At 31.6% G+C, this 25909-nt stretch overlaps 3 protein-coding genes across 3 annotated transcripts; 1 reads left to right on the forward strand and 2 right to left on the reverse strand.

Annotated features, from left to right (window-relative positions):
• Positions 1-1085: 1085 nt before the first annotated feature.
• On the forward strand, positions 1086-4606 carry LOC121216942 (putative receptor-like protein kinase At3g47110). Its single transcript, XM_041092440.1, has 2 exons — positions 1086-3942; positions 4027-4606. Exons 1-2 carry the CDS (start codon positions 1512-1514, stop codon positions 4422-4424), a joined length of 2829 nt encoding a protein of 942 aa, XP_040948374.1. The 5' UTR covers positions 1086-1511; the 3' UTR covers positions 4425-4606.
• A 5130-nt stretch (positions 4607-9736) lies between these two features.
• Positions 9737-10961, reverse strand: LOC121216944 (uncharacterized). The gene is made up of 3 exons (XM_041092441.1): positions 10878-10961; positions 10288-10569; positions 9737-10115 (listed from the first exon to the last, which is right to left on the reverse strand). Exons 1-3 carry the CDS (start codon positions 10926-10928, stop codon positions 10011-10013), a joined length of 438 nt encoding a protein of 145 aa, XP_040948375.1. The 5' UTR covers positions 10929-10961; the 3' UTR covers positions 9737-10010.
• An 85-nt stretch (positions 10962-11046) lies between these two features.
• LOC121217291 (uncharacterized) lies at positions 11047-12850 on the reverse strand. The gene is made up of 3 exons (XM_041092812.1): positions 12570-12850; positions 11490-12171; positions 11047-11253 (listed from the first exon to the last, which is right to left on the reverse strand). Exons 1-3 carry the CDS (start codon positions 12848-12850, stop codon positions 11230-11232), a joined length of 987 nt encoding a protein of 328 aa, XP_040948746.1. The 3' UTR covers positions 11047-11229.
• Positions 12851-25909: the final 13059 nt, after the last annotated feature.

The raw sequence follows: 25909 nt of genomic DNA on the forward strand, positions 1-25909 counted from the left end.
AAGTTTCTCGGAATTGAATATGATTTTATATTTTCTAAATAACAATAATGCAATTAAGGGCCGGTTATTTATTGCTTAAAAAAAATATTTCTGACTCCAAAAGTATTTTTGGGAGAAAAGTTGTGCAGAACAAGCTGCTTTTAGGCTGAAATTTTTAGCTTTTCATAAGTGCTTTTCAAAAGACTTCGGAAAAGGAGAAGCTAAAAATTTTTAGCTTTTCCTCTCTCAATAACACTTTTGGTGTTTAATTATTTTCATCCCTCCAATAACATAGTACTTTTCTTTATTTTTTCTTGGTGCTTAATTACAAATGTGTTAAAATCATTAATTAAAAATAAAAAATATTTTTTAAAATGATAATTACAAATATTTAATGGTTATATTTAAATATTTAAAATATAGTTTATATATTCTAATTAAATCTTATAAATAATTAATATTTATTGCTTAAAAATATTTAAAATTTATATTTCATATATTAAAATATTAACAAGAAGTTATAATATTTTTTATATTCTTACTAAAATATAATAATATTAACTAATTTAAATATTATTTAAATGCATATTTGTTATTTGATAATAAAATGTCTAAAATAGACATTTTATTTCTCACAAGTACTTTTTGACAGCAATGCTAAACATTCAAATTTTAAACCAAACTTTTCAGAAGCACTCCTCAAAAGCACTTTTCCATAGCATTTTTCAAAAGTACTTTTCAAAAGCATTGCCAAACTAGCCCTAAATCTGGGACAATTTTTTATAATGAAAAAATGTAATATGTATTTGTATATTCTAGCTAAAAAATTATGTTCCTACAAAATTTGAATCATTGATTAAATGGTAAAAGAGTGATGATTTCTTTGGATTTTTTCCTCAAATAATACGTTTCTTTATGTTTTTTGCCAACTTGATTGTTGTCCCCAGTCATTCTTATGAAAAGGGGAAGACCAATGCTTTTGCCTATTAATCTATTGAACTTTGATGTTCACAACCACTTTTATGAGACCATGGAGAAATAATTTCTTAGTTTCCCACTAGCTTCGATTAAAGCATCTTTAACTAAGCTGATTTTTTTATTAATTTTTGTTCTTCTTGATGCTTGTTCACAATCAGTTTAATGACATAAATGAAGCATTATAAATTAAGATGATACCTGGATGAATGAGATATCAACTCAACCTCCATTATTTCTTTACCTATTGTCATCCAAACCTGCTTATTTCACTTCGAATTCTCTATTTTCCTTTAGAAATGGAGATATTCAGCTTGAAAAACCAATGGATAAATCTTCTTTTCATTGTTATATTTACCCTGCTGTCAATATCCTCCAAGCCTGCCACATGGGCATTGAGGAGCAACGAAAACGACATGCTAGCTTTGCTTTCTTTGAAGGATGGGCTTGTTGGGGATTCTCATGGAGTTTTAACTTAATGGAATGCTTCCTTCCATTGCTGTCAATGGCAAGGTGTTCAATGTGGTCGTCGGCACCAAAGGGTAGTTTCATTGAACATGAGTGGCTTGTCATTAGCCGGCTTTATATCTCCGGCAATTGGAAACTTAACCTTCCTTAGAGAAGTTGACTTCTCTCATAACAAATTGCAAGGAAGCATCCCAAGGGAAGTTGGCCACTTGAAACGACTCGTTTATTTAAGTCTAGAATTCAATCATCTCAATGGTGAAATCCCTGAAGAGCTCAGCAATTGTTCTAATCTCCAAGAGATTGCCTTCACTGCCAATAACATTACTGGAGAAATCCCAGTCTCCTTGGGTGATATGAAGAATCTCATCAGTCTTCATCTTGCTTACAATCTTTTAATTGGAGGTATTCCAGCTTCCCTGGGAAACATTTCCACCTTGAAAGTCCTATCACTTCAACACAATAAGTTGAAGGGAACTATACCCAGTTCTCTAGGCAAATTATCCAACTTGGAATACATGTATATTGGTATAAATAAGCTGTCCGGATCAGTTCCTCCAGTGCACAACTTTTCATCTTTGCTAGTTCTTGATGCATCTGAAAACCAATTATCTGGGAATCTTCCGCCAGAAATAGGCTGTACTTGTCCAAATCTGGAAGCGATTTTTATTGGCCTTAATCAGCTTACTGGAGAAATTCCAAGGTCAATACCCAACATATCTAGCCTGGAACTATTTGACATCGCCTTAAATGGTTTCACTGGATCAGTTCCTGAGAAGATGGGAAACCTGAGAAATCTTCTAGTGTTAACCATTTCAGGCAATTACCTTGGAAGTGGGAAACCAGGAGACTTGAGCTTTCTCTCATCTTTAAGCAACTGCAGCCGATTGCAATCTTTGGGTATTAATTACAATAACCTTTATGGTGTGATTCCAGATTCCATAGCCAATTTTTCAATCTGGATTGAAGAGCTTTTGATGGGAGACAATCAGATCATCGGACGTATTCCTCAAGGAATTGGCAATCTCATTAACCTGGATCTTATGGAAATGAAGGGAACTTTCATTGCTGGTGAAATTCCCATTTCCATTGGAAATCTTCGAAATCTTGAAGGATTGTACCTCGGTTTTAATCATTTGTCAGGTAAAATCCCATCCTCCATTGGTAATCTCTCTCGACTATCCGATCTAGACTTATCCAATAACAAATTCGCTGGAGCAATTCCTTTATCACTCAAGCAATGCACAAATTTGCAAAAACTAGATCTTTCCACTAACAACCTTAATGGTAGTATCCCATATCAGTTATTTGGTGCTTTTGAAAGACTGATTTATCTTAATTTGTCTCACAACTCTTTCACTGGTTCCCTTCCATCAGATATGAGAAACATGAAGAATCTTGTCGAGTTTTACGTTCATAATAACAATTTCCATGGTGAAATTCCCATGGCACTTTGGATGAGTTTAGAACTTACAACTCTCTTCATGCAAAAAAACTCATTCCATGGTACCATCCCTCAATCTTTTGCCTTCTTGAGATCTCTTGAGAACTTAGATCTTTCAAATAACAATTTGTCTGGCACCATACCACCTGAACTTCAAAAACTTCCTTTTCTAGTGAGATTAAACCTTTCTTTTAATCAACTAGAGGGTGAAGTGCCAGAAAAAGGAGTTTTCAAAAATGCCACTGGATTTTCCTTCTTCGGAAATAAAAACCTTTGTGGGGGAATTCCAAAAATACAGCTTCCCAAGTGCTTCAGTGAGAAACCAAAGGAAAAGGGAAAGGTTTTTTCAACCAAAACCATTATTGCTATTATCATCAGCATTCTTCTTGGCTCTGTTTTGGTTGTTCTTCTTGTTTATCATTCCTTGAGACACATGGCAAGAAGGGGAACATTTATGCCATCATCTTTGTTCGACAATGGCTGCTTGCGTTTATCCTACAAAGAGCTTCTTGAATGCACCCATGGTTTTGCTTCCTCCAACTTGATTGGAACTGGAAGTTTTGGCTCTGTATATAAAGGAGTTCTTTATCAATATGAAAAGCCTCTTGCTGTCAAGGTACTTAACCTTCGAAACCATGGGGCTGCAAGAAGTTTCATTGCAGAATGCAAGGCTTTAAGGAAAATACGACATCGGAATCTTCTCAAAATTATAACTTCTTGCTCAAGCATTGATTATCAAGGCAATGAATTCAAGGCTTTAGTTTTTGAATTCATGCCTAATGGGAGTTTAGAAAGCTGGTTACATGAGCAACATGATCAGTCAAGGTATTTGAACTTTGCTCAAAGGTTAGACATTGCTATTGACATGGCCAATGCTATAGATTATCTTCATCATGGTTGCGAGACAATGGTTGTTCATTGCGATCTGAAGCCTTCCAATGTCCTTCTTGACGATGATATGATTGCACACGTCGCCGATTTTGGATTGGCAAAGCTCTTGTCTACCGTCACAAGCAATATTGGAAGCGATCAAACAAGTTCCTCAGTGATCAAGGGAACAATTGGGTACGTTGCCCCAGGTAAAGTCTCTAACACCGAATCAAGGGAGAAAACAAATGATTTCTTTTAAAGATTTTTAAATTTTTAACGCAATATTATTGCAGAATATGGCATGAGTGGATCAGTCTCGCCAGAAGGTGATATCTATAGCTACGGCATTATGCTTTTAGAAATGATAACCGGAAGGAGACCGACATGTGATTTGTTTCATGATGGCTTAAGCCTTCATAATTTCTGCAAAATGGCACTACAAGAAGGCTTGAAGGAGATTTTTGATGTTCGTTTAGTTGAAGAAATTGGTGTAAACTGGAAGAGAATAAGAAATAAGCCAAACATGGAAGCTGAGATATGGGAATGCTTTGTTTCTTTCACTAAAATTGGAGTTGCATGCTCCACTGAAGTGGCTACTGATAGATTGAGAATTAGAGATGCCATTATTGAACTTCATGCAACCAAAGCAAGGTTGCTTCGAACCGGGTTTTATGGAAGGGACAATAGATAGGTAGCAAAGGCTGGTGAAATGAAATAGAGTAGAGTTTTGAATTTTACAGGGTAAGTTGATTTTGGGTACAACCAATCCGAAATGGTCAGTTCAGGTTTTGGAATTTGTGGGTCATAGTGAGTTAATTTTAAATTTCCAATGGTTTTCGATTTGAGTTAGTTTCATGTTAGTGTGGTTTTTACTTTGAGTTTAAAATTTTTTAAAAAATGTAATTCATTGCTTTGCCTTCACTAAGTTAGTATTAATAATTGAGATATTTCACATTGACTCTGCATTTTCTCAAACCATTCAACTACTATTCTCATCTTCAAAAACAAAAGCATTGCAACTCCTCCATAAAAACTAGCAAACAATAGGAAATAAGGAGCACCAATTGGTTCCCTCAATTCTGAAATCTCCACTGTTGTTTAAGTTCCACGTTAGCCATTCCTTTAATTGTAATGTGAAGAACGTGGAACTCTCCATATGTTTTGAACAATTGTCTTCCATATTCTAACTTTTTCTTGTTTTGGCTTCTCATTTTTATTTGTTGTCTGTTTTTACTTCTTTTGAATCGATTATTTTTTTTGTTTAAATTGATTCTTCTCTATTTTGAACCGATTGTTTATTATTTGAATTGATTCATCTTGGTTTAAATCGATTCTTTGTGGATTAACTCAATTCAAATCTCAACTAATGGTATCGAAAGCCTGTCATATTTGAGGGCCTTTGTTCTTTGTTGATTGTAAAGAAAGGACAGAAAGAGAAGTTGTTTTGTTGTTGTAAAACATGAGTTTTTCACCACCACTTGTATTTGGTGGTGAAAACTATCATTTATGAGTAGTGAAAATGAAGATATATCTGCAAACTCATGATTTGTGGGATGTGACTGAGACAGATAGAGAGTCACCTCTATTGAGAGCTAATCGCTCAAATTAGACAATATAGTAATGATTGGCGTAATATTTCAAAATAGTCACCATGTTAAAATTCTTGTACTAAATTCACTGGTGTGATATTTTGAAATAAAAAGAAATTACACTTGGTAGTCATGTAATAATAAAAATAATGTTGAATCAAATTATGAAAGTAGATGAATCAAATTAAATAACGAAACTAAAGTATATAGATTAAATCTTAAGTTTTAGCATAGTACAAGGTCAAAATTGAAATTTGACCATTAAAAAAAACACAAAAGGCAACTCCTGCCCCCAAAATATGTCACGTTGGCTAATTAATAACATTAAAAATTATAGGGGCTAAATTATATTAAAAATTAAAGTATATAGATTAAATTTTAAATTTAAACGTATCAGAAGGACCAAAATTAAAACTTAACCTTTTTTAAGAATTGCAAAAACAAAAAGCGGGTGGGGGAGAAAGGGTACATGCGGGTGGGTTGTTAGAACAATTGTTTAGTAACAAGGAAAGCCCTTAGTGTGTGTTTGATGATGTGGAAAATAAAATAAATTTTAAGTATGTTTGGTTGAGAAAAAAATATGAGGAAAAAAAAAGAGAATTAATTATTTTTTATTTTAATGCATAAAAATTAATTCTTTAAAATTGAAATGATGAATAGAGAGAAAATGAGAGCAATGATGGATCATGGTATCGAGTTTGGAGGATAGTACATTTAAAAAAAAATAGGAATTTAATGAGAATAAAAAAAATTGGGTGACTAATTAAAATTTTAAAATTTTTTGTGAGATTAATGAAAATTTTCAAAAAACAAAAAATTAAGAGAGTTTAATTAAAATTTTTAAAAATATATAATTAAAAGGTATAATGTGAATTTTAAAAATTTGAGGGGTTTTATTAAAATTTTCTAAAAATTTTGATGATAGCTTAATTTCTCTAATATTTCTCCTATTGAATTATGCTATTTATGTTCTTAAATCTTATTTATATTTAAACTTTATTTATTATGTATTTAGGGAATAATCGGAGAAAAGTGATGTTAAAGTTTATTTTTAAAAAGTTTTCTGCGATTTAGATTTTTAATAGAATGTAGCTTCAGTATTTTCGCCGTAACTTGAGCTGTAGACTTCTGTTTTGAACCCATAATATGCTGATTCGAAGGGAATTGAAAGACCTAGGTAAAGTTATTCATGGAAGAAGCTGAAAAACATCAGGAAGGAACCCAAAAATGGCCTGAAAGTTTGACATGAAAATTATCAAAAAATCTAGAAGAATTATGTTTTATTTAATAAGGGCAGTTTTGTATTTTCTCCATTATGTTATTTTTTTTCCCTATAAATATACATTCTTAGTTTAAGATTTGGGAGACTTAGACTTAGTCATTCTTAATTTTATTTTGTTATTTTTATTTTATGAGTTTCTAAACCCACTTTTCTAGTCAAAGGTTATATCAAAGTTTGGAGACACAGGTTTAAACCTTGGAGACGACATTGTTGGGAGGGGCAACCACGAATCCCAAACATGGACCATAAAATGGACATGAAGAATACCAAAAAAAAAGGGTTTGACTTAATAAATTTGTGAGACTTATTTGTGTTTTAATTCTTCTTTGTTCTTTAGTATTCATGCATCTTTAGTTTTAATTAAAATTGCTCAAGTTTATTGAATGTCCAACCAGTATTTGATAGCTTACAATGATTGTCGAGTCAATTTGGATAATTAAATTCTAATTTTATCTAATACCAGTGACAAATTGTATAACCCGTTTATATCGTAGTTTATGTTTATGTAGTGTGGATGTCTGATATAGCTTAAATAAACTCCATTGAGGTGAGTTTGTTGGTTAGAATAATGTCTCTATCGTTCTTAATGCTATCGGTAAGTTAAATTTTAGGCGTTGAGTTACAAGATTATTTATCAGTTAGAGAAGTAATTTCAAATGAGCTGCCTCTTAGATATCAAATAGGGTAAGGAAAAATTAGTTGTTTGACACTGAGTCAGCAATTGACACTTAGTTAACCTTTGACTAGACCTTTTTCCCATTGGTTTTTCTAAAACTTTTAATTAATTGTTACTTTCAATTGAAGCCTTAAATTTAAATTTAGTTTTTGATCTAATAAAATCCTCTTCCATTTTACTTTTATTGTTTTGTTTGAAGAAATAAATTTATTATCGACCTCTATGGATGTCGCTTTCTACTAATCTCATACTTTTAGGTAGGCTTTTATTTTTGTAAGTCTTGACAGCCTAACAAATTTTAAGGGAGAAATTAAAATTTTCCAATTTTGTTTTGGCTATCACAACTGTCTATCTCAGAACAAGAAAGAGATTTATATTTTAGTTCAAAATTATATATTTTTCAAATATTTTATTTTCTTTACTTTCAATTTTTTACTTTACCAACCACACCTATAAAAAAAATTTTATGTTATCCTTTTAAATTTTTACTCCAAATTTTCAATTTTCTTTCCACTCTACCAAACAGAATCTTAAAGCTACCCTAGGTTCTGCACAATATGGAGGATGGAAAAGAATGACATAATTTGCGATTGTTCAAATACATGAGCAACGTATAACTAAGAGAAATAGAAGCTTAATTTAGTAAAAGCAGAACAAAACATAAGATCACACACAAATATGCTTTGTTACTTAAAATCAGAAGCAGCACAAGAATCATGGCGTGCGGTCATTCTATGCATTCTCGCTTGAACTGTAGAAGGGATATTATGTTTATACGTTAAACCAAGCATTAAACAATAATATGAATAAAGTCTATACCATCCAGCAGTAGTTTGCAACACAGTCCATCAGTCATAGAACAAGCACTTCAGAGCAAAGCTCAAAAACCTCTCACTGATTAGAAACAACAGTAGTTAAATCACAGTTAACATTTAAGTATGGCTAAGAAATAAAGAACAGAGCCATGTTATTTGCTTGGTTTACATAGCCCACTTATTCATTACCTGTCAGCAAGCACATAACCTTGCAAATAATAATATAATCATAAGAGCAGCCAATAAAGAATAATATTTTCTCAAGTTTCATTAACTTGCTTTAGTTTTTTCAGATCTTCAACATTTCCAACCAAAGTTCAGACAATCCCAATTCCATAGCCATTAATCCTAACTCTTGTAAGATCGCAGAAGCTTTAATCTTAGAAAAACAAGAAATTCCAACTCACAAAAAAATTGTACAATATCCTTTGCCCTGTGTGTGGAAACTGCTTACTTCAAAGTATCAACAATTAATACATAACCTTGGCCTTCTAACCCAGGTTGTCTAGTCTTGAATCTGTCAAGCCAACAAATAAAAAAAAAAAAACAAGTTAAAAGAAATCCTCACAAGTCACAACCTGTCTACAAAACAAAGTCACAATATGCCTATCATATTGTCCACTGTGCAAAGGTAACAACTATTCTATTATAAGGATTTGATGAATTACTCCCTTTACTATCAAATAAATCAATTTAAATTTTGTATTATTAAAAAAATAAAATAAAATCAAATTAGAATAAAATTAACATTTATTATTTCAACTTAAAGAAAACATGTATTATTTCAAAAATATCTTTTAGTGTTGAATAGGTAATTTTGGACGCATACTATATACATTCCATTCTCATCATGGGGAAATAATTTTGGAAGTTTTCCCAATGTTAGGGTTGTCGACGAACATTTATCGGTAACATGATTCAACAACACTTAGTCATTGTTTCCAAGGTCTGAATTAATGAGGTAAAAGCATCTTGGAGGTCGCTATACTAGGAGTCAGACTGCATTTTGTCTCTTTTAATCAAAAAATGGGTAAATTAGTCTTTGAACATTATATTAAAGAGCAAACTGGTCCTTTTTATTACAAAATTCATCCATTCATCCATTTGTACTGTTAAAAACTAGTGTGATTGAAGAAATAACTAGACAGTAACATGTGACGTGCTATATGTACCTTATGTTGACATTCAGGGACCAATTTTTAATGGTAGAAATGGAAGAAATTTTTAATAGAATGACTATTTTGCTCTTTGATCTAATGTACAAGGACTGATTTGTTCATATTTTGAGTAGAGAGGGTAAAATGCAATCTAACTTTTAGTATAGGAACCTCCATGATACTTTTATCGATTTCGGATATGTTTTAACACACAAAAACAAGTACATGATGTAATGAAATTTTCACTCGTACGCAAAAGCGTATAATAAAATTTGCAACATAACTATAATTAGCTAAGTTATTAGTTGGAACTATGGACAAGGATGTATCATTTTGCTTCACAACTCCATTAAAACAAGCTTCTATTCCAGTTAGAAGCACAATTATCAATGCAGTTGTTTTTAACAAAAGATAATAAACATAAAAATAAGTGAATCACACTAAATTTGATTATTACATAGGCAAAATTAGAAAATAAAAAAGAACTAAAAATTGAAATCGACGACCATGTTTTTACCTGCATTTAGTTGATATATTGAAAATCTTCATTTTCCATTTTGCATTCATATCCCGTTTGGGTATGAATATAAAAATATGATACTCCAAATATATGAAAAAACCTTTAAAAAAATTAAATAAACTCGTGTTAGACACAAATTATATCAGACACTTGATCAAAAAAATCTTAGCAATATAGGCCTCCACCTATTGATTTATGTAACATGGCTTTGAAAGATGCCCTAAAATCATCCATTCTTTCATGTAACGTATGGTAGTTGACTCCCAACCCACCTCCAGTTCCAATTTATATTCTTGCTGAAAATTGGATTTCGAATCGCATCTTGCTTAACCGATTGGGGTGTCTTCAAAAAACAATTGAAGAAAAAATTAAAACTGAAATTTTAATCTCATGTTATCAAGGAAAAATAAGAAACACATATATTCTTTATAAAATTTTTGCATGTTATGCCTTTTTGTTGTAATTGTTGTAACTACTTAGAATAAAGTAGGATTAAAGGGTTGCAGGATCGATACCTTTGTTTTGCAATGCACATATTCCTGTGAATCAATGAAGAAACTAGTAGACAACTTAGGGCAATCTCTTACTGTCAAAACTCTCAATGCTGACAATACAAAATCATTCCATATAATCCGCACTTCAAATAAATTCTTCAAGTCCAATTCTTTTATCCTTGAGAACGAATACCCACCTTGAACTTGAAATACTTCTTCATGATTCTCAACTACTATACAATCTTCATTCAATACAGGGACATAAGTTTTCCATATGATTCCCACGTTACTAATAACCAATCCCTGTATACACACAGAAATCCCAACAAATGTCTTAAAAACACACTAGAGTAAATGTACCCATAAGTGTTCATATTTTACATATTCCAAGTAGTATAAAAGAGTGATTAAACGTTACTACTTCTCTAATTTAATCATGAGAGGCCAATTCTTGATTTTACATTTTTATTTAAAGAGTGAACAATGGGACTCACGTGCAAATTAAGTATAAAAGGGGAATGAATTATCGCATGAATTAAGCAATATATTGATTTACTGGTTTGCTACAGTATCAAAATCCATATATAAAATGCAAACAATCTAAATAATACCTCCAGGAGCCGAGCTTGTACAATGAAGCATGAGAATATTGGGCAATCCATTATTCGAAGAGTTTTCAATTTTGGCCAGTAATAATTCTGGATGAATGAACCACACATTTAGATATTATACAATATATATTTATAATTTATATAACAATTAATCCAGAAGTACCTGTGATCTAAATCCAGGAAGCACAATATCTTGCCCATTCTCATTTTGTTCCATGTTGAATATTTGCATAAATTGAGGACAATGACTTATGTGAAGAAATTCCAAGGATTGAAGCCCTTGAGTCGAAGTGCTTGAACAAACATATTTCAAACTTTTGCAAGACTGTATGTGAAGAATTCTCAATTTCGGCTAGTAACAAAGACCACAATCATTCTGCGTATTTCAAACACACATATTAGTAAGTTATTTATTTTTAATAATTTTTTAATATTATAAAAAAATTGAGCATATCAATATAAAAATTTTAAAAATATTCATTATATTGTATTTTCAAGGTATTTTCACTAATGTAAAATATTTGTTATTATATTATAAAAAAATGCTATAAAACAGCAAAAAATAGTTAAGTAGATTAACAAAATGATCAGGGAGAATATATATATCTCTACCTCAGGAATTTCGTCTTCTTGGGCAAAACCAATTACTTGCTCTACTCCATCGCACTGAAATATGAAGAGTTTTTCTATATACAGCATACTTTGAGCAACGCAAGGTGAGAAGATTGTTTTCAGTTGATGACAAGATCCAATTCTCACAACCCTTAGTCTCGTAAGGCTTGCAATTGCACGATGGGATCGAGAAAGACCATAACACAACCCTTTCCAAGAAACCATGTTGTGAATATTTAATTTCACCAAATTAGAGAATACAACAGTTGGCCCCTGATCACTTGTTATATCAATCAAGAATTCCATATCCTTGCAAGATGCAAGCTTCAGAGAAGTCAACTCATTTACTCCCGTTTTACCTATGCTTGGCACAATGTTCTTCTGTCCACTCACATTCCTTAACTTCAACTTTTTCACATTGCAAAATAAATTGTTAAATGCAGTTAATGAAGATGAAAAGTTTGCAATTGTCACTGTTTTAAGGGTTTGTGCCTTCAAATATGTATAACAGTCATCTACAACTATAGCATACCTTTGTAGTTTAGGGAACACAAAATATTCTTGTGAAATTTGATTAGTGGAAAGTATCACTGATAATGCAGTTAAACGAGACAATGAATTCAACTCCAATAAATTGATATTGCTTTTGCTTACGACATGTAACTCTTGCAGTGAAGTCAACCTATTATATTCATAAAAAAATAAGCATTAATTAAGACACAATACACATGAGATGAATATGAAATGTTAAAGATGAAACTTGTCAAAATTGTGATAAAAATTCAAACATTCATAAAAGTTGATAAATCATTAATGAATTTAGTTTTATAATATTTTAAATATTTATTTATTTTATTAAATGAAGTAACTCATTATAGTTAACTTACTGTGTATGAAATTCATACATTGATAATGTATCTAATATTATCTCATATATATGTATTAACTCTTAATTTAAAAAAAGCTCTTAAAAAATCTAAAACTACAAATGGTACCCTATTTTTGAAAAAATATTTATCCAATTATTTATTTTTAATTTAAATATGATAAAAAAGAAAAATAAATCTGATGCACCCTTACCTTGATACTAAGTTTGGGGGGATATTCATTTCTTCTTCAACTCCAACACCAGAAAGACGTAAATATTCCAGTGTAGACAATTTCACTAATTCTTCACTTATCTCATCAATTTTAGTGCCAATCAATGCAAGAATCTCAAGGCTTCTCATATTTTTCAGTGATAATGAGAAGTTTTCCAGCTCGCAATCCACACAATACAAAGTTTTAAGATTTGGTAAGGAATGGAATCCTATGGGTGAGAAACTGACACTTTCTAGATATAGAACTTGGAGGGCTTTCATTTCTTCAAAAAATATACTGGAAACCACTAGTAAATCACCTCGCTTCCGCTTCCGCTTCTGCCTCAAGTCCCAGTTATTTAGCGGATGGCAAATAAAAGACACTACTTTTTATCCACCTCTCCGCCTATGCCCTTCAAAATTTTCAATTTTAGTTACTCAATTCTACTTTTCCATTAATCGTGGATAACTTCCGTTTTCTCTTTCCCTCTAAGGTTCCAGGTCGATGTTAGTTGAAAATGGTAGTTGAATGTCCAAAGTAGGTTAAATGCTTTCTTCTTTTTTCTTTTTGGACGGCATAAAAGGTTGAAGATGATGATGTTTATATCTTTCTCCACCACTTGTATACTTACATTAATTTATAATTAAACCTAATTAATTTACTTATTAGTTAAGAATTAATATTTAATTAGCTTAATATAATGACGTTTCCCACTATCCTCAATTTATGATTGATTTATTTCTCATTTTAGTCTTTTGAATAATTATCATTTAAGTCCCTAAGTTAAACTTTTTTTTAATTAAAAATCTACAGTCTCTAAACTTAATTAATCACATTTTTCGCTAAATTCCTTAATTGAATTTCAATATCCAAATACATGAAATAAATGAGATAAAGGTGTATAATATTCTCATTTGCCAAGTTTCAAAATTATGCTTGGTCATAATTTGTGTCAAAACTCAAATGCAAACTTAATCTATTAATATTTCACAGCATATCTGCCCGGCGAAATCTTAGTATCTGAATGTTGTTTGAATAAATAAGATAGGTAATATGAGTCTAGAAGGGTATAGTGATTAAAGCTAGATTATGAATAAGAACTATTTGAGTGCACCTATGGCACCTTGAGATTGGCGAGCACTAGGTTAGCCCATAGCGAGTAAGAAGTATATCTGATAGCAAGGATTCACCCAAAAATCTGATAGCAAGGATTCACCCAAAAGCCTTTGATTGGCGTAAAAAGGATGGGTGGAATATGTTATAAGTAACGAGGAAATAAACCGTGTGCTGAGAAGTCTATGTCAACAATAAGTACACTTAGTAACGATGGCCTTGAGCCAGTTAAGTTATAAAGAAACAATGGTTCAAGTTTAATTGAATATGAACTAAAATAGTTAAGAATTAAAGGAAACCACTTGAATAATATTCTTTGAATTGGTAAGATTTGGATAAAACCACCAATTGATATATGTGAAGTGTGCCTAGTTCCAATATAGACTTGAAGTTAAGTTAGGGGCATTAGATAGGTTAAGAAGAGATATCTGCTCTCTCATTGGTGGAGTAAGGCTAAGAGAAGATGAATGAACTCTGAAATTAAGATCTAAAGTCGACAATTAGGCAAGTGAGAGGCAAGGTAATGACGGGTGTATGGGCAAGCCTGAGTAATAAGATGTTACAATAATGCTATTAACGAATTCGTAGATGTACGTTTGATGAGCTTTCAAGTGATGCTTGAATGATGATATGCTTGAATGAGAAAGTAATTTATGCGCCTGTGTATTGACTAGTGTTAGTTGAACAACGTCACGATAAAGAATAAATATAATTTACCAAGGATTGAGGGTTTATTTGATCAGTTAAGTGGGATTCTCCAAAATTAATGAAGATTAGGTTATTATCAGATAAGGATTAAAGGTGATGATGTACCAAAGACAGCCTTTCGGTCAAGATATAGTCACTATGATTTTTTGGTGATGTTATTTGGGTTGACGAATGCACCAATAATATTCATGGACTTAATTAACAGGTATTCCAACCTTAATTACTTGGATCATTTTGTTGTAGTCTTTATTGATGATATATTGATATATTCTAAAACTGAGAGTGATCATAAAGAGCATTTGAGGATTGTGTTGAGAACCTTGCATAACAATTAGTTCTACATTAAGTTTAACAAATGTGAGTTTTGGCTAGAAAAAGTGTATTTCTTAAATTTTGAAAAATAAAAATTCTAAAGAATATATAAAAAAATTTAAAAATTCTAAAATAATAATTCTAGGACTTAAATAAGTAAATTAATGGTTCATATTTATCATACTGAAGTATTTTATTTTTTCAATTATTTTGCTTTGAAAGAGTTTCAAATATATATGCTCTAAAATAGAATTAGTTGTATGATAACAAGATTTGAATTTGATATGTTTACTTTTTTAATATAACTCAAATAATTTTACTTGATATGACTCAAATTTTATTTTACTTGTAATTCAAATCAAGTTAAGATGATAAAATAAGACTTATCGACTTGATTTTTTTTCCATTCGATTTTACTCGATTCGATCTAAGACTAAGAAATTAAAATTTTTGTTCTCAAAAAACCAATAATGGTGGTTAAGGCAAGTGATTAAAATAGGGATAATTCAAATATTTTAAATTGAGTGATGAAAACAGGAACATAAATATAATTAGGTAACCACTGGTATAATTTACTTTAATATATTTGTCACATTAAATTTTAAGATAATATAACTTAACCTAATGAATGTAACAATTACTCTTTGAAGCCTTAACCTGAACGGAGAGGATAATTAAAAGTCTCATTTGATTCTTGTTTGATACAAATTCAGATCCTATATAAAAAATTAAAGACTAATATGGAACGTAAACACAAATAATAGACTTTAACCATTTAAATTATAGATAGAGTTTCATGAAGTCTTACTTTTTGGATTATTTTATTTACAATATCCTTAATTAATGGAAGATAAAGATATCCACCTTATTTGGAGTTATTGGTTTCACTTCTTTTTCTTTTATTTTTATTTTTAGAAAAAAAAAGTGATTGTTGGTAGAACTCAAAAAATTTTAAAATTTAGAAAATTATATAAAATTTGTAGAAACTTTAAATATATATATTTGGGAAAATATATAATAAGAAGAAAGAGAAAATACAAAGAAAATGCAAGGAGAAATCTAAAAAATTAGTAAAAGATAGTTAAAATATTTGTATAAAACAATGCAACCTTCCATATTTATCTCCAGAAGGAACTCTGAAAGTTTTTATTTTATTTTACTTTATTTTATGTATTTTTTAAAAAAATAAAAGTATACATTTAAAGTTTTGGAAAGTTTTTAAAGCTTTCCATATATTTTTATATTTTTTTACTTTTAATATTTTCTGAATATTTTGAAATTATTTTTTTGTACTTTTATCTATTTTTAAGAAGAGAAGTATATATATATATATTTTAAATTTTTGGGAATTTTATATGACTTTCCGTGTTTTTTTGATTTGTTAATTTTTTAGAGATTTTTTTGTTTGATTTTTTTTTTTGCATTTTCACTTTTTTTTGGTATTTTATGTATTTTTAAAAAATAAAAGTAAATAATTTTTTTTGTTTTTCCATTTTTTAAATTTATTTTAAAAAATTATTTTAAGAAAATAAGAATTAGGAGATATGACATGCTAAGAGCGCACCACATCATTTTTTAAACACAGTTAACAGTTGGGACAAGGTGATACATTGTTAAAAACTTTAGCTGTCAAATTAATGCAAAAGTTTCTTTAAATACTAAAGTGATAATTGAGTGAAACTTTAGGGGGCAAATAATTCATTAACCCTTTTACAAATAGAATAACTTCACCTAAAAAATTTAATAAATATTATTTTAAAAATTAAGAACAAAAATTAGTTAAACTAAAGTACAAAAATGGATAATAAAATTTAATGGTTTAAATTATAGATAGAATTTCTTCAAGTCTTACGTTTTAAAACTTGTGAGAGTTATTTTATTCAAAAATATCATTACTTAGTGGAAGACGAAGGCATTTTATTTGGAGTTATTGGTTTCACTTTTTTATGTTTATTTTATTTTATTTTATTTTATTTTTAGAATAAAATAATTGTCGAAAGAAAAATGGGTTTTGGTTGATTATTTTATTTAATAAGAAATTATGGTATTTATTTATAGTGCTAAACATAATTTATCTCTTCAAATCTTTTTAATAGCTTTGCTATCTAAAATACTATCATTTTGAATAGGCTTAACTCATCCTTAGATATTTAAGTACTCAAATTTTTTTAGTCACAAATGATATATAAATTATTTTTTTAAGATTATTTCTAATTAAAAAGATGTCATCAGAAATGAAATTTCAAATGTCTTTGACATCAACTAAATAATCAACATTACTATAATAACTAGAGTTGTCACTCTAATCATGAATGTTTTTATCCGTATCATTTTCAATCGGGTCTTTGCTTACACCAGTATTTTCAACCTTTGTTAGTCAAACAGTCAGTCAAACCGTTAATCTATTTAAAAAAAAAAGCTTAACCCATAAATTGGTACCTAGACTCTATCATTTTTTTTTCCATTTTGGTACCTAAACAATTTGTAACATCCCAAACCTGACCTAGACATTAAGATTAAATTTGGAATATTACATCGGCCACCGAAATGACCTAGTACAATCGAAGTTTATAAAAAGGTTGTTTATTATTGAGGAAAACTTAGCATGTTATCTTTGTTTTACTAAAAGGTATAATTTCCCCAAAAGGATGGAATTTAAATTTTACTTAGTAAAATTCAGTTCTCAACTTTTATATGTTTTTCAAATCTCTTTACATAATAATGTAGCGGAAAAAGTGATTTTTAACTTAAGTTTAATGAAAACTAGATTTTTATGCATGATTAATTAATAAACCATATTTTAATAACCTAAATCAAAATAAAATATCATCCATGCTGAGCAATCCCAAAGTCTAAGTCCCATGCCACAGTTCAAGTAAAATATTACAATCTTTGTATAGAAAAAATTACGAAAAATGATCTAAAATAATAAAATAATAATATATGTAATAAACAATATGTGGCAATAGTCCTATTGACATTCATACCTAATCTACATGAATTTCAAGAATGATCATTGTCGAAACCATTTTTAAAAATTTGAAAATGGGGATCGACCTTTTAAAATGGAGTCGCCACTGATCTTTATTGAAGGTGTGATCGGTTCACCTTGAAAATAATTTTTGATCTATGAAATTTTAAGAAAATAGGTCTGGGAGTCGATTACGTACGAGGAAGGGTTAGCACCCTCGTAACGCCCAACCAAATTGATTGCTTAATGTCTTAGTGTCGAAATGTTCAAAATATTTTAAAATACGATCCTTGGTGAAAGAATTTGAATAAACCAAATTGAATCATAAAACATACTTATTTCGAAGAAATAAATTTTCACACCCAGTGAGTTAGGGTGCTCCAATTCAATCTTTGAAATTAAATATGCTCTCCTTTTTTATGAAAATCACGAGTTTAAAGAAGGTTACTTGATTGTTTAAAATAATCGAGAATTCAAAATTCAGTAAGTTGGGGTTCGATTTCTCGAAGAGCTTAAACCTCAAATATTGCCTTTGTTTTAAAATGAGACAACAAAGCGTCGTATCCAGTGAGTTAGGATCCAACATTTTGTAATCTAAAGAATTTTATTATTTCAATCATATGATTTTACAAAATGAACACTTGATGATCTAAATTCATTGAGAAGAATTGAAGCCCAGTAAGTTAGGGCACAATTCTCTCAAGAACTTACGAACACCAAGCTTTTTTAGTAAATTTAAAATAAAACGATTATAATGTTTTAATGAAATGCAATTCTTACAAACAATATAATTGAATAACCAAATATAAAGCTAAATATCAAACTAAATTTACAACATGGAGCAACCAAGCATATAATGTATCAACGTTAATAACCTAATAAACTAATGATCAATCTCCTAAAAATATTTTAATTACAAATAAAAAATGATAATAATTAATATGAAAATAAAAAAATATTTAACCACAAGTAAACCAATTAAAATAATTGAAATGGATAATTTTTAAGAACATAAGACATAAAATTCTATAAATTATAAATTATAAATCATACTAAAATAATTTCATATAAATTATACATATAATAATTATATACTATTATTTGAAAAACAAAATGTTGAATTGAAAACATTATTGCAACATACGAATTAACATATTTAAAGATATTATTATTATTTTATATATATATTAAGAATAATATCATACATAATAATGTATTAAATTAAAAATAAAAGTATATAAAAGAGAATTTAAAATAATGTTTAATAGATTCAAATCATATGGGTGATAATTTTTTAAATAATGTATCTTACCTTAAAAATTATTATAATAATTAGTTTTTTTTTAAAATAACCTTAAGCAAATTTTAAAATACTAATAATAAATAAATAAGAATTGATTTATTTAAAAAGAATTTGGAGGCAAAATCAAATATATAATAAATTTAAAAAAAATACAAAATACAACATAAAATAATAACTTTATCGTATTTTAAAATAATATAACAATAATTTAAAACACTATCAAAATAAATATTATAAAGAATATTAAATATTATGGTATGTAAAAATAGAATTAATTATAAATAGAACGCTGAATTTAAAGAAAAATAATTTAGTATTAAATTTTCAAAATTGAAGGATTAAATCCGCAATTAAACACAAGCATCATAACAATCCAAGTCAATCACAGAAACGACGCCGTTTAAATTCGGATCTAAATGAATATAGAATTAAATTCGAGGTATAAATTACAAATAAAAAAGAAGAAACCAAATCATAATTTCATTAAACACGGAGGGACTTGCTAAATAAATAAACCAAAAGACCCATAATGCGTGGATCCTTCCTGGGTCAGGTCATCGCTTGGATTCAGTCACCGAAACAATGCCGTTTCAAAGTCATTGCACTAACTTTAAACGACGACGTTCCAGCTTCTTGAATAAAGTAAAAAACCTAAAAATCTATTAACCTTGAAAACCTAAAGAGAACCAAGGTTCTCTGCGCCGTTCTGGATGTTGAAGGAACTCGAGCAGTCATTGATCCCAGCCCCTGCTCCGATGACGCCAGAGAGAGCCAGGATCGAGCTACCAGGTACGTTTCCTTCCCTTTATTTTTCCTATTTCTCTTTTCAACTAATCACTAATGAGCATGAAACTAGAAAAAGAAAGAAATAAAGTGAATCGGGTAACCGGCAAAGAATGAAAAAAAAACTAGAAAATCACTTTTTTTTTTCAGTTTTTGTATTCTGAATGCGTATATTGAATGCGTAAGTCTTTAAAAATGTTTAGCCTTTCGTTTTATAGGCGAAAAATAAAAAAATGAAAATAAAAACTGAAATCCCCATAAAAAAATCTTCTTTTGTTGTTTTCTACTGCGTTGCTTGCTTTATTTGCAGGTACGACGTACGGCAAGGAACGTGGCGTGTACGGAGGCGCAGACGTGGCACGTACGTGGGGAGAGGCTTGTGTGGCAATGGCGCAGGAGGCTATGGTTGATGTTAGGGTTTTCGGTGCTTGGGGGTAGTCTTGGGTTGAGTTGGGTATTGGGCTAGGCTAGGGTTTGATTTTATTGGGCCAATGTTTCTATATATTTTTTACTTTTGGACCTTTAATTTTATTTTTAATTTTTAATTTTTGTAAGGGCCGGGCAAATTGGGTATTACAGCTGCCCCTCTTTGCTCGTTGTCGTGTAACAGGAATGAAGCAAAGACTTTAAAATGACCAATTTTTCCCGGTCGTGCAAGACCTGGGTGTTCTTTCTCTTAATGTAGCCTTATTCCATCTTACTGCGTCTTATTGCTTTGATCCACTTCACGATATCTTTAGAGAGATATGACTTCAATCTACTCTATGGTAACTCCATGGGGATGAGATTTGTGGCTTTAGTCTACTCCACTGCAACACAATTTTAGAGGTATATGATTCATCGTTTTAATCCACTCCACTGCAACTTCAGGGAGATAGGATTAGTAGCTTCAATCTGTTCCACTGCAACTTCAGGGATGTGAGATTGGTATCTTCAACTTGTTTTACTGTATAAAATCTGATGTGATCTGTTCTACTGCAACTTCAGAGAAATAAGACCCATCATTTTAATCCGCTTCACTGTAACTTCAAGAAGATAGGATTGGTTTCTTCAATCTACCCCACTACAACTTCAGGGAGATAAGATTGGATGCGATCTGCTCTACTACAACTTCAGATAGATAAGATCAATGGTTTTAATCCGCTCCACTGCAACTTCAGGGAGATAGGATTTTTGGCTTCAATCTATTCCACTGCAAACTTAAGGAGATAAGATTCACCATCTTCAGTCTGCCCCACTACAACTTTAGGGGGATAAGACCCACTTCCTGAGTCTACTCCACTGTAACTTCAGGAATATAAGACTTGCTTTCTTAGTCCATTCCGCTGCAACCTCAGGGAGATAAGACTTACTGTGATCTACTCTACTGCAACTTCAGAGAGATAAAATCTATTATTTTAACCTGTTCCACTGTAACTTTAAGGAGATAGGATTATCGGCTTCAATATGATCCACTGCAACCTCAGGGAGATAAGATTCGCCATCTTCGATCTACTCCACTACTACTTAGGGAGATAAGATCTGCTTTTTCGGCCTGCTCTGCTGTAACCTCAGGGAGATAAGACCTGATGATCTCACCGATCTGTTCTCTGGAGAGCATGACCTGTTTAATGAACCTAATTATGCCTAATGATTAAGATAGTCTGATCCAAATGAATCAAATGCTCTTAACTATACATGTGAACAGTGTTTGCATGAATGCAAAATGCTATTGTTTGAGAATGATCTCTTTTTATCACTTAAGTTATTACTATTCGAAGTTTACTAAGGCTTTGTCATGGCCATGCTTTAACACCTTCCTTCTTGGCTAATGCCTTCAATGAAGCAATTAATTAGATTGCCCCCACTATAAACCTCTAAGTTTGATTCACTAGGTCAGAAAAAGTTGTATTTTTTTCTTAATATGCAACTCAAAAATGAGGAGATCTAGTCTTTTCTCAATCCCTTCCTATCGCAATTTAAGGATACCAAACGCGTCATTATTTGGTGCCACATCCAATATTTACACATGAAGATTTTTCAAAGAGATCTCTTCTTACTAACTCATGATTATTGATGACATTTTGTTCAATCAATGTTTCCGTCAACAAAATTCAAAAGGGATTGTCTTAATTCAGATTTTCCTTCTTAGGTTTCTAACCTTTAAACTTGGTTCGTTCTAAACAATAGTCTTGTTTCAGGTTACTGTATTTTAGAAACTTTTTCAGAGTAATATGCAAAACTTCCATTGTGAAAGTTTTATTAGTCCACTAATCACTATTCTAATGTCATATTCTTGCAAAAAGGTCAGAACAATGGATAAGAATAAAGTCAATTCTTGAGCATTACTCGAAAGAAATACAATAATAAGAAGCAAAGGAGAATTAACAAAGAAGTTGATTGAGAATGTGTATCTTGGAAAAAGAAAAAAGTATTTCAAGGATAGCACATTCAATATAAATAGTATAAGAACTAGGTGCCCCAGTTATCGCAGCTTGAATTTCTCTGTACGAACTTTTTGAAGACCCTTCTGAGTCTGACATGTGTTTAGGAGATCTGCAGTCCTCTGTCAATGTTCCAAGATGTGGCATACCCTTTCCTGTTAGTTTAGGTATAACAAGATCATCATATGCCCCGATCTAATCAAAATTTGAGCAGCTTAAATCACCTCATGCCCAATTCCGATCAATATTTGAGCTGCCCTTTTTAGGTTTTCGGCTCAAAACCCCTTTGGTCTCAAGGCGCCTTTTGCGGGTTTTCACCTTGGCCTCTCTAATTTATTTTACTTTATTTTATTTATTTATTTTTTGAAATCAAAGCGCCATTTGCGGGTTTTCACTTTGGTTCCCTTTTCCTTCTAGTAAAATATTTCTTGACCGAATCTGAGTTTACAGGATTTGACAGATTTTTACCATCCATCTCACTCAGAATCAAAGCTCCACCGGAAAAGGCCTTTTTACAACATAAGGACCCTCCCAATTTGGCATCCATTTTCCTCTCAAGTCCCTTTGTATAGGAAGAATTTTCTTCAACACCAGATCCCGTTCATGGAATTCTCTGGGACGAACGTTCTTGGTATAGGCTCCCATCATTCTTTTTTGATACATATGACTATGCTGAATGGCTTTTAACCTTTTCCCTTTAATTAAATTCAACTGGTCGTATCGAGACTGAACTCATTCCGCTTCATCTAATTTTAGCTCAGTCAATATCCCGAGAGAAGGAATTTCCACTTTAATGGGTAAAACGGCTTTCATCCCATAAACTAGAGAAAACGGTGTTGCTCCAGTAAAAGTTCTAACAGATGTTCGGTAAGCTAGGAGAGCGAATGGTAACTTCTCATAACAATCTTTGTAAGTTTTGATCATTTTCCCCACAATTCTCTTGATATTTTTGTTGGCCGCCTCAACTACACCGTTCATTTTTGGGCGATACGGCGATGAGTTATGATATTTGATCTTAAATTGGCTGCAAACTTTAGTTATTGTGCTATTGTTCAAATTCAACGCATTGTCGGATATGATTTTCTTAGGCATTCCATATCAACAAATGATCTCCTTTTTCAAGAGTTTGCTGACTGCTGATTTCGTGACATTTGCATATGAAGTAGCTTTTACCCACTTGGTAAAGTAATCAATGACCACAAAGATGAAGCGATGCCCATTAGAAGCCTTGGGTGATATTGGCCCAATAACGTTCATACCCCACATAGAAAACGGCCAAGGAGAGGTCATGATGTGAAGAGATAAAGGAGGCGCGTGTATTTTGTCCCCGTAAATTTGGCATTTGTGGCACTTCTTGGCATAATCGATACAATATCTTTCCATAGTGGACCAATAGTACCCAAATCTCATTATCTGTCTGGCCATTATAAAACCATTTGCATGAGTTCCGCAAATACATTTATGGACTTCTTCCAGGATCTGTTTAGCCTCCTTGGCATCCATACACCTTAGCAGCACCTGATCCTTTCCTTTTTTGTACAACATTTCTCCATCTAAGACATATTCAATGGCTATCCTTCTTAGAGTCCTCCTGTCATTCTATGTTGCTTGATTAGGGTACACCCGATTCTTTACATATTGTAGGATACTCTGATACCAAGGATGATCATCTTTTTCCTCCTCTTCAATACTGTAGCAGTGAGCTGGGGTCTCATAGATACTCATCTAAATAGGCTTCATCACCTCTAACCTATTCACCTGAATCATCGAGGCTAAAGTAGCCAACGCATCAGCCATTTGGTTTTCTTCTCGTGGAAGGTAACAAAAAGTGATGTCGTCGAACTCATCAATTAATTCCAGCACCAGCTTTCTATAACTGATCAACTTAGGGTCTCTAATTTCCCATTCTCCTTTGAGTTGGAATATCACCAATGCGGAATCCCCATATACTTTTAGCGCTTTAATGTTTCGTTCAATAGTTGCACGAATGGCCATAATACATGCTTCATATTCTGCCATATTATTTGTGCAATCAAAGTCTAACTTGCTAGCAAGAGGGTAATGATCTCCACTTAGGGATACCAAGACTGCCCCAATTCTATTACCTATAGCATTTAAAGCTCCATCGAAATTAAACATCCATACGAGATCCATTTGATAATTTTCTTTAGTATTTGCCACATACATCAAATCCTCATTTGGAAAATCGAAGCTCAAAGGCTCATAGTCCTCCAAGGCTTTACTAGCTAGGAAATCAGCTATTCCACTTCCCTTTATGGCCTTCTGACTTACATATACTATGTTAAATTCAGAGAGGAGGATCTGCCATCTAGCCATTCTCCCATTTAAAGCAGTTAATTCCATCATGTACTTTAAAGGATCCAGCTTTGGGATCAGCCAAGTCGTATGATACAACATGTACTGCCTTAGTCTTTGAGTCGCCCAGATTAAAGCACAACACAACTTTCCAATTGATGAGTATCTCATTTCACAATTAGTGAATTTCTTGCTGAGATAGTATATTGCTCTTTCTTTCTTTACCGTTTCATCATGCTGACCCAATACGCATCCTATAGAACTGCAAACACCGTTAAATACAGTATCAATGGTCTATCTGGATTTGGCGGTGATAATACTGGAGTATTAGCCAAGTATTGCTTTATCTTGTCAAAAGCTCTTTGACATTTCTTATCCCATTCACCCGGGTTATACTTTTTTAGGAGACGAAATACTGGATCACATTTCTCAGTTAGTTGTGAAATGAACCAAGCCATATAATTCAATCTCCCTACGAAACCCTGGAATTCCTTTTAGTACGTGGTGGGGGTAAATCTCGTATTACCTTAACTTTATCTTGGTCAACCTCAATCCACTTTCTGCTGACTATGAAGCCTAATAACTTCCCTGATCTGACTCCAAATGTGCACTTTGTTGGGTTGAGATTGAGTTGAAATTTTCTCAATCTTAAAAATAATTTTCTCAAGACTTGAACATGTTCTTCTTCAGTTCTAGACTTTGCAATCATATCATCAACATAGACTTCGATCTCCTTATGCATCATGTCATGAAACAAGGTCACCATAGCCCTTTGATATGTTGCCCCTGTGTTCTTCAATCCGAAGGGCATTACTTTGTAACAAAATGTTCCCCATAAAATAACAAACATAGTTTTCTCCATATCTTCAGGGTACATATTTATTTCATTGTATCTAGAAAAGCCATCCATGAAAGAAAATAATAACTAGTCCGCCGTGTTACCTACCAAAGTATCAATATGAGGCAACAAAAAATTGTCTTTTAGACTAGCTTTGTTCAAGTCCCTGTAGTCCACGCACATTCATGACTTTCCATCCTTCTTGGGAACAAGGACGATGTTTGCTACCCAATCTGAATATTTGACCTCTTGCAAGAATCTAGCATTGAACTACTTTTTGACTTCTTTTATTTTTAGCACAATATTAGGTCTCATTCTCCTGAGCTTCTGCTGAACTAGTTTACAATCTTCTTTCATAGGCAGACGATGTACCACAATACTAGTACTTAGCCCGGGCATATCTTGGTATGACCACGCGAAAACATCTTTAAACTCTCGAAGCAATTCAAAGAGGTCTCGTTTTGTCTTTGTGGTGATTTCAGTTCCAATTTTTACCTTTTTTCCCTCCTCTAGGCTCACTATTTCCAATGATTCCTTATGAGGTAAGATCTACTTATCCTCTTGTTCCACCAT

The sequence above is a fragment of the Gossypium hirsutum genome, chromosome D05 (assembly GCF_007990345.1).
Source record: "Gossypium hirsutum isolate 1008001.06 chromosome D05, Gossypium_hirsutum_v2.1, whole genome shotgun sequence".
Classification (NCBI taxonomy): Eukaryota; Viridiplantae; Streptophyta; class Magnoliopsida; order Malvales; family Malvaceae; genus Gossypium; species Gossypium hirsutum.